Consider the following 9,658-nt stretch of genomic DNA (forward strand, 5'->3'; position numbering starts at 1 on the left):
ACCGTCACCGTCCTGCCACCGGTGTGGGTCGGGGTGGCGGTGGCCTACCTCACAGGCGCTTAAGGGGCGAGGTAGGCACCGTCCTGCCACCAGTGTGTGTCGCGATGGCGGTGGCCTACTGAAGTGCGGTGCTTTGCGACTGGCAGTTTCTGGACGGGAAGCAAGGGAAGCACCTTGAAGTGGGCCGGGCGCAGATCCTTTCAAAGAAAGTGGTCTTTTTCTCGCGGACACCACCATATCGCGAACCCAGTAAGTGTCGCCTCACAAACAATCGAGAATTTATTTTTGAAGCTGATCTCACACCCTGCTGGCCGGTCGGCGGTCCGACGGCAGCTCCAAATTTCTTTGCTTCAACTTGAGTATTGTGCCGGTGGCACTGCTCACGATCGTGCCGACCCTACCGAGAGCCGCGGCCTCGTTTTGTTTCTGTTACCTGTTTCTTCTTTCGTTCTGCCAGCCCACAATGCTCGTGAACCTGGCGGCGTCCCGCTCGCGGCTCTGCATTGCACGAAGGCCCTGCTCTAGTTCCCAAGATGTTGATTGTCTGGAAGAGGAGCGGGCGGCGCAGGGCCCAGTTTGACCGGACTGCCCGGGGCGGGGGCGGGGCGGGGCGGGGGCGGGGCGGGGCGGGGACGGGGGCGGCGCTGCCCCCAGCCACCCCCACCCCTGCTCGAGACGGGCCGTACCGGCTTCGCTAGCTTCGCTGGCGGCAGGCAGGGGGCGGCGCGGCGCAGCGCAGTCCAGGCCCGGAGCCAGGCAGAGTCGGAGGGTTGCCTCGACACGCGGAGCGAGCTGCAGTCTGCCCGGCACCCCGGCGATCCCCGCGCAGTCCCCTACGTCCGCGTCCCGGCCAGTCCCGGCCAGTCCCGGCCCGGGGCGGCACGGGCGGCATGGGGGCCTAGCGCAACGCCCGGCAGCGCGCAGCCCGTCATGGCCCGACATGTCACTGCAGGTCAGACCCAAAGCCATTTTGCATTTTCAATTATTATTGTTGATTTGTTTGGATCGGCGTCCCCGTCGAGCCGAGCGTATCTCACACATCACTGGAACACGCGGCACGTTTCCGAGCCCCCAAAAAATCACTCCAATTGAAGTTGGCCTAGAGGACAGTCCGGGCACAGAAAATGGGAAAATGGGGAAGGTTTGGAGGACACGCAGCGAGTTGTTGAAGGCAATGTGATTGGTTCTGTCGGCTGCGCGATTACAATGACTTGACAACGCTCTCTATACTGTCAATGCCACTGTTCGCAGGCGTCGTCGTCCGCACGCAGCGACTTCGGCCGCACGGGCCGCTCGAAGGTGTCCAAGGCCTCCACGGCCTACACGCCGGCCGACGGCCAGGCGCTGCCTCCGCGCCGAACGCCCTGGACGCGGAGGGCGCGGGGGCCTCGAGGGTCGCGGGGTGGTGCGGGGGCGGCGGGCCCCAGGGCGGGCCGGTCCTCGCGGGCGACGCGCGCCGCAGCGCGGGGCTGGTGGTCTAGCCTGCTGTGCCACCAACACCACCATCACCACCACCACCACTTCTCTCTCTTCGTCCTGCTGCTCCTGCTGGCCTTCGTGCTGCACTTCTTCTTCTCCGCCGTGACGGCCGCCTAGTCCTTCTAGTGGTCGAGGATGGCCGAGGACGGCCCCGCCACGCCGGGCATCCTGCGCAAGCACGCCGGCGGTGCCGCGGGCGGCACCATGCGCCGGCTGCACTTCAACGAGTCCAAAGCCACGCGCTCCCCCAAGGTAGGGCCAGCGTGAAAGGTGTCAGCGGCCGTTTTGAGCTCCAACGTCGCTAAATGCGTCTCGAACCGAACGTGCGACCTCACCAATGGATTCCTCGTTCGGAGAGCAATCCAGTGGTGGGGTCACACGTTCGGTTCGAGGCTGGACCTCAAAACGCGTCTAGAACTTTGGCCGCCTCCGCCGATCTTCTGGCCCACAGTGCGCCGGCTTGCTGACATGTGACTTGTTTCCAGATCCAACCCCCGGCCAGGGCGTCGGCCAGCCAGAGGCTCGAGGCCATTGCCAGCCAGATGCAGCAGCGGCACGAGCAGATGTACCAGGAGCAGCAGCAGCAACTGCAGCAGAACCAGGTACACGCCGACACTGTAGAGACGACCACTTGGAGGCGTGCCGCCGACCTGAGACTACCGCCCTGTGCGCCATGCCGGCCATGTCCTCCAGGATGACGGCGTGGGCCCCACGCGGCTCTGGCCGCCGTCCAGGAAGCGCGAGGAGGCCACCGCCCTGCGCAACCTGAAGCGCGTGCTGGCCAACCGGCAGCTGCGGACCGTGGGCGACGACGAGGACGCCAAGGAGCCCAAGGACCCCGAGAAGGAGGCCGACCGGGTGCTCGCGGAGCAGATGGCCAACATGGCGCTGGACAACCGGAAGCAGCTCATCGCCAAGGTGGGCGGCTGGCAGTTACAGTGAGGGTGCACGGCGTGCTCCAGGATCGTCGGGAAGCTGGAAGTGCAGGTGGAAGCGAACGTCGCGACTCGGCACTCCATCTGCTCCATTCACTTTATTGCCGCGTGTCGAGTGGGATGAAACATGCCCCGCCCGCCCCGCCCCGCCCCGCCCCACTCGGCATAAAAATGATAAAAGCGACTAGCCATCAATATTCATGGCCCTTGCCCGCGGGGCCGCAGCGCCGTCAGCACCCAGTACGCTGCGCTGCGCGCCGCGCTTTCGCCTCGCAGTCCGCCAATTGGATGTCATCCAGAACCCCAAAGGGGGCTCAACGGGGCTCAAAGGGGTAAGCGGAACGCAAACGCCCTTGGCGGGGGCTGCGGAGCGGAGTGCCCCAGCCCCGCCCCAGTCCCCTCCCCGCACGCCCGCCGCCCCGCCGCGGCGCTATGGCTGGCTATGGCCATGGGGCGACGTCGACGTGCGTGCCCGGCTGCCAGCTCCATCGGCCGCGGACGCTGAGAGGCTGGGACTCGGCGAACGCGACGTCGCCTTGGACGTCGCCGTCAAAACGGCCGCGAAAGCTGGCGCGCGAAGTGCGAATAGTGGAGTCGGGATCGAATCGACAGTGTTCACAGTGTTGCGGGAGGCGGGGGGCTTATTGTTCAGTTGTAGTGCAGCACTCGGGAAAGTCGAGAAACGGCTTCGGGGGAATCGCAGTGCTCCAGCTTCCAGGCCGTCCCGGCCGTCCCTCGCGGTGCCGGCTGGACGCCCCCGCCGCCCTGCCGCGGGGAGGGGGAGGGGGAGTCGGAACGCCCGGAACGCCAACTTTATTTAGTCTCAGCCGGCCGCCCCCTCCCTCCACGTTTTCGCCGAATCCCCCATCCCGACGTCTTGTTTAGTGGCTTGTAAGTCGTCAACTCCGAAAGCGCTGAACACGGGGGGCTGTACGAGGAGAGGAGAGGGCGGCGCCAAAGAGAGAACTGGCACTAGCCGTTTTCGGAGGGAATTTCGCGGCGTCCTGCTCATGCTCAAAGGGGAGCGGTCTGTTCTGTGTTCCCGGAATTGCTCAACTTTCATCCCGGCATTAGCTTGAGTGAATTTGTTTGATGGCGTAATCGGAATGAGTTTCCGTTGGAGCGCCTCGCTGCAAAAAAAAAAGAGGAGAAAAACGGTTTTGGCGGGCAAACGCGGCGCTGCCTGGGCCGGCCAGGGCTGCCATCCCCGTCCCTCGTTAAGGGCGCTCTTTCCTCCTGAGCAGCACCGGCATTTTTCTTTCATGCCACTCGCGACTCTTGCCGGCCTTGGGGCCGCGGCCATGCCCCGGCCACCCCGGCCATGCCCCGGCCCTGTGGCCGCTCGCCTGGAAGACCGCCTTTATCGGTTGGCCAGCGTGCGTGGAGTGTGGCTTCTCGGCCCCTCGCTTTGAGAAGCGTCTCGCGCAGACTGGGTTATCCTGCCCTCCCAATTTAATTTAATTTTAATTTATTTAAAAAATAAAAGAGATTTCTATCTTGAAAGAAATAGCTTTTCCTGGCCGTATTATCACTAAAGGAGTTACCGGCGTACAATAGAATGGCTGTAGATGAAAAGCGCCTGCACGCAATCGGCTTGAATCTTCGCTTCCAACTCGTTTCAATTCGTGGTTGGGTGTGCCGGCCTTTTCACCGGCCTTCGCCTACCAGTGGCGAGCCGCTCCCGAACGGACTGACGCGGACTGACACGTATTGATGAGGGAGGGACCACTGTGCCATCGCCTAGTCGCTGTGCCTCGGCGCCCTTTCACCTGTCAGCATTCATCCACCATTCAATCAACCACGCTCCCGCACTGCAAAAAGGGCCGCCGCCGCCGCCGACTCGGTAGTCTTTCCGTTTCCGGTCGCGTTATCGCATGCGATAACGCAGCTGGTCTTTTTTTCGACCTGCCAGACGCGCGGTCTGTCCGAGGAGTTCTTTTTACTGGGGTCGCTGGTTTGGGAGCGCGTGCGGCGTGTCGACGGCGTGCGCGCTTTCCTGGGCGTGCGAATGGGGCGGCCACCTCAGGATGACCTTGACGGGGACCTCGACAGGGACCTCAAGCCCCTCTGTCCGTGCCTCTTTCCATCCCCAGTCGGATTTACGGCGTGTGGATGGCGGCGGGATCAAGGAGATGACCCTTTCCTTCGCCATCACTCTCCAAGAGAGCTCTCCCCGCCCCGCCCCGCCGCGCCCCGCCGCTCCCCTCCCCACCTCGGCGACGCCCCGCCGGCGCCCCGCCGAGGATGACAAACTGTTTGGCAAGCTCTCCCTCCCCCGGCGCGCCCCGGCATGTCCTCTCGGCCTGGAGCCGCTCGCCGCCCTCCAACGGACTAACGGACGCAAGGTGCATCCGGGATCGCACTCTTCCATTTGAACGCGAGCACGGCGGCAGGAAAAACCGAATATTTTTGACGACCAAGGCGTAGTGTTGTTGTGGGTATTCGTTGTCCAGACAGTCCTCTAAATCGAAGCGACGGCCGGCCCCTTGCCTTAATTGAGCGATAGCGGTATAATCGCTCAGCCAACACGTGCAGCAGTGCGGTGGGGTGGCGAGGGCGGCCAGGGCGGCCAGGGCGGCCGAGCGCCTGCAGGCAGGCCGACCCGCCGCGCACCGTTGCGGCCCCGCGGCCTACCTCGCAGGCGTTCTGGCCGCCCTGGCTTAGACGGCTTGGCTCCGGCGCTCCGGGCTCCCCGCCGTGCGGCCGCCAGCGCGGCGGGCAGTCTTTCACTCCGTTTGCCCCTCCCCCTTCCCCTTTGCTTTACGCCTTGCTCACTGACTCACGGACACACACTGCCAGCGGCGGGGCGAGTGATCCTCGCGGCGTTGGCTGCGGCCGCCCTCGGGCCGCCTGTGACCACAACGCCACGTCGCGGTCGTGCACGAGGTCGTGCATGACCTTGAGGGTCAGAGCCTTTCCCAGCCCCGTTCCCCGCTCCTCGTCCCCCGCCCCCCGCTCGGCTCCCAAACTGCGCCAAACGCCCCCGGCCCACGAAACCGAACCCTAGGCCGCACCGGGCCGGGCTGGGGCCGGGCTCCCCCACGCCCCCTCGACAGATGTATGGGGGTCCCCACCCACACATCGCCCGCCTCGAGCTTCGAGTTCGAGCTTCGAGATCGAGCTCCAGCGCGCGCTCATGACGCAGTCATGCGCCGAGAGGCAAAGAACAAATATTCTCTTCCCTCGCTCTTTTTTTTCGGCCCAGGCGAGGAGAGGGGGGCCGTCTGCAGGAGGGCTGGGGAGAGGGGCGGGGCTGCAACGCCCCGCCGGGCCCGCCGCCTGTCTCCGCAGCACACCAAAGACACAATTTGTGCGGCGCTGCAGGGAGGGGGAGGGGGGAGGAAGGGGCTGCGGGCACGGCCTGCCTGGCGTAATATTGATACACGCTTCCTTCCAGCCAAGGCTGCGCCTTGCGGCTGCAGCCCTATCTCTGCATGAACATGGCTAGGCCCGCCCAGGCAGACAGACAGGCAGGCAGGCAGGCAGGCAGGCAGGCAGGCACGGCGACGAGGCCGAGTCACTCTGCCCGCCCCCAGCTCCCTCTAAGCAGCTCAACTCCACATTTACACCAACACAGCGATGATTCCGCACGCCGCCTCGTCGCTCTGTCTCTCTCGCACCGCAACGGAACGCCCCACTAGTGCGAGGGAGGCTGACGCCGCGACCTCAGAGCGCTGCTCGCGGAATCAGTCCGTGCAGCGCTGCCCCTCCCCTCCCCTCCCCTCCCCTCCCATCCCCACGAGACCGCCTCCGTGCCGAGCCGACCGAGGGAGAGGGACCGAGGCCTCCATATCCTTATTACGGGCTGCCCTTTCGCGGTCGACGCTCGAGTCTGCTTGGCTGCCGTTCTACTGTGTTTGTGTGTGTGTCTGTCATTCTGCCTGTCGGGGTGTGGGTGTGTGTGGGGGGGGGGAGGAGGCTCTTTCGCGCGTAAAAAACAGAAATGTAACGCATTTCCCCCCCGCAGAGGCCAGAGACCAGGCCCGCAGGCGCCAGGCGATCGGGATGCCGAATGCGCGGCGAGCGATTCGGGTTTGGATCACCCCTCCTCCTTCCCCTTCCCCTTCCCCTTCTTCTCTGGTTGTTGGTCTTCCGGTTGTCCGGAGCCGAGCCGGGTCGGCGGCGTCGGCGGCGCTGCGGCGCTTCTGATGTCGAGAGCCACTTGAAGCGCGAACGCGAGCGCGAACCTCCGAGGAATCTGCGGCCCGGGCCCGCCCACGGCGCCCACGGCGCACAGCCCCACGGCCGTCGCCGTCAGCGCCAGCTGCTTGCGCACACGCCCCACACGCCCACACGGCTGCCGTGCGGGGTCCGGCGATTCCGTTTCATCTCCTCTGTCTTTTGTCTTTTTCGCGCGCGCGCCGAACAATGGTGTAATTATTGCTCCGACGGGTCCTTCCCTCTCTCTCTCCCTCCCCGCCGTGGGCGGCAGGGGAAGGGATGGCGCTGCCGCCCGGGCCGCCCTCGCCGCCCTCTGCGAGACCATTGATGTAAAGGCATGTTCCGCCTCGCCAACACGGAGCGCGCCGCCGAGGAGAAGAAGAAGAAGAGCGTCGCGCAGTCTCTCTCGCACTCCCTGCGGCACGCCCCCTGAGTGGGACAGAGACAGAGCGACGAAATGAGCAAGGCTAGGCGTCGCGGTAAAGCCGGAGGCATCAATCAATGACTGGCTGACGCGTCTCCCCGGCAAACCGGGGCAACCAAGGTGCCGCCTTGCCGCGCCTTGCCGCCGTCGGCGTGCTTCGTACACTGGAAAGAGAGCCCCCGACGCCGGCCCCGGAGACCCCCAAAAGCGCGCCGCGCCGCTCCGCCCCCACCACCCCGGCCCCAACCCCGACCCTCGTCCGCAGGATTTGTGCCAAGCGCGCCACAGCGCAGCACTTCTCGGTTGACCTGGGGGCGACTACGCCATGGGAATTCGTTTTCCCTCTCTCTTTCTCTCCCTCTCTCTCACACGCAAACTTTTTCTTTCCCCTGTCCCTTAACCTAACCCCTCAGGGCCTCCTGCCCTCCCGGCGTGCCAAGGCAGATGGAGATAGCCTCCCCGCCCCGCCGCCCCGCCGCCCCGCCGCACAGCTTACAGTGCAGGTGACGGCGACGCGGAATCTATCTGCCCGTCCGGGGGCAGCCGGGGGCAGCCCCGTGCCGTCCCGGAGGATTCCCCCGCACCCTCCTCGTCCTGGTCCTGGCAGTCCTGGCAGTCCTGGCAGTCCTGGCCCTGCCCGTCGTCTGCAGCACCTCCCCGCCGCCACCCCCTGCACCGCCACCCTGAAGGCGCTGTCCATGCTGCCCCCCAGCCCGCTGTCCTTCATGCCGACGACCCAGCGCCGGCGCGTGGCGAAATCAGAGAAATTGTTTCTTCCTTCGTGTGTGTGTGTGTGTGTGTGTGTGTGTGCGTGCGTGTGTGTGTGTGTGTGTGTTTACCAGTGCCGGCATACGGATCACTGGCGAGTCGAGGGGAGGTCTGGAGGGGCTGCCGGTCGTGCCGCCGCCGCGTCCGCCGAGCTTACTCTGCTTTGCCTAGTGGGCCGCGACACACGCGACAGCGCCTCGGCGCCGCGGAGACGGAATCGCCGTCATTTGCGTCACCTGCCGCCTCATTCCGAAGCGTCTGTCTCTCTCGCTCCCACGGAGCGTCTCGTAGCGGTGCGAGAGACAGAGCCAGCGGAGTCGGCCCGGCTCGAGAAATGTCGCGCCGTTTCCGTGGGAGTGCGACAAACGGGCGGAGCGCCTCCACAGTGGAGTGGAGCAGTACCGCGCCGATGTAAATGGAACGCGACGCCGAGGCAAAGCGGCGAAGCGGCGAAGCGGCGAAGCCCCCATGGTATCACTGCCTATAATGCCAGAGAGGGGGGGGGGGGCGGTCGCGACCAAGGGCAACTGTTATGGTTGGCCCGTTGTGGAAGGCGCGCGGAGTGTGGACACAGTCCGAATGCGTGGCGAATAATGAGAGTGAGAGAGGGAGAGAGAGCCCCGCGAAGAATAATAATGAGAAGCGAATGGCGCGGAGGGGAGGAGGAGGGGGACGCGACGGGGCAGCACCTGGCTGGATCGATCCACTGCAGCTGTGTACCGCGTGGCAGCGGCAGCCCGCCAGCGGCGCGCTGCAGCCGGAAGGCCCGGAAGGGGTGGGGGTGGGGGTGGGAGGGGGCTTTGGCGTTTTGGTGGCCGTGGTGGGGGCCAAGACGGTGGTGGGCCGCGTAGCCGCGTGCACGCCGCCGGGCTGGCTGGCTGGCTGGCTGGCTGGCTGGCTGGCTGGGGGATAGAAAAAGAGAGAGACAGCGCGATGGGCCTTGTTCTTCGTTCCTTGTTCCGTAACACGGCTTGTAACGCGGGAGCTCTCGGACCGCCCCGCGGCGTGTGCCGTGTGTCAACCGCACGGCGGCCAGCAGGCCTCTCTCTCCCTCGCACTCATGGGGCGCCCCTAGTCCCGCGCGGGAGCGGGGAGTGAGAGAGAGAAAAATGAGCCTGCGCCGCGCCGGCCTGCGTGGAGCAAGGGGACGGCCTTGTCCTTGTCCTTGAAGCATGGTTCGGCGTGGAGACCTGAGGCCCTGGGGGCACGGAGAAACAGGGAGCACGGGGGGCACGCCGCGCATGGCATGTCGCGTATTCACTGGGCGGGGCGGGGCGGGGCGGGCGGGCGGGGCGGGGCGGGGCGGGGATTTCGGATGGTCCGAGCGGGTTTTCGATTTTCGCGGGTGGCGCGGTGGCATTGCCCCCTGAGGTTTTTCCAGTGGCGTAATAAGGCTGAATGCGTGGCTCGTTAGCAGCGAGCCCTGCCCTGCCCTGCCCGGCCCCGCAACGGCGTGACGGCGAATCCAAACTTTCGCCACACAAAGCCCCTCATTAATTTGAGGACGTGTTAAGGCCCGAGCCCCGTCCGAGGCGTCATTTGCATTTGCATGGCGGAGCTCCGGCAGCCTCGGCGCTCCGAGCTGCAGCCCCATGGCCGGGGCACAGTGTGGGCCAAGACCGGTGGAGCGGCCAAAACTCTGGACGCGTTTTGAGCTCCAGAGTCGTTAAACGGGACTCGAACCAAACGTGTAACCCCATCAATGGATTGCTCTCCTAACGAGGAATCCATTGGTGGGGTCACGTTCGGTGCGAGACCCCTTTAGCAGGCCTGTAGAGTTCTGGCCGCCTCCACCGGTCTTCTGGCCCAGTGTGTTCCCTGGCACTAGGAGGAGCCCGCCACAGCCAACATGAATGAAGCCTGCCCGCCCTGCCAGCTCTGCCAGGGCACC

General features: G+C 65.4%; 1 protein-coding gene across 2 annotated transcripts in view; it reads left to right on the forward strand.

The window, feature by feature from the left end:
* Positions 1-1,459: 1,459 nt before the first annotated feature.
* LOC117649315 overlaps positions 1,460-9,658 on the forward strand; it is a 72,826-nt gene continuing 64,627 nt past the window's right edge. For both annotated transcript variants that reach the window (XM_034391951.1, XM_034391953.1), the window contains exons 1-3: positions 1,460-1,731; positions 1,965-2,081; positions 2,173-2,397. In XM_034391951.1, coding sequence (XP_034247842.1) covers positions 1,615-1,731; positions 1,965-2,081; positions 2,173-2,397 — 459 coding nt within the window. In that variant the 5' untranslated portion in view covers positions 1,460-1,614. The remainder of the gene's footprint in view (positions 1,732-1,964; positions 2,082-2,172; positions 2,398-9,658) is intronic.

The sequence above is a fragment of the Thrips palmi genome, unplaced genomic scaffold (assembly GCF_012932325.1).
Source record: "Thrips palmi isolate BJ-2018 unplaced genomic scaffold, TpBJ-2018v1 HiC_scaffold_4, whole genome shotgun sequence".
Lineage (NCBI taxonomy): Eukaryota > Metazoa > Arthropoda > Insecta > Thysanoptera > Thripidae > Thrips > Thrips palmi.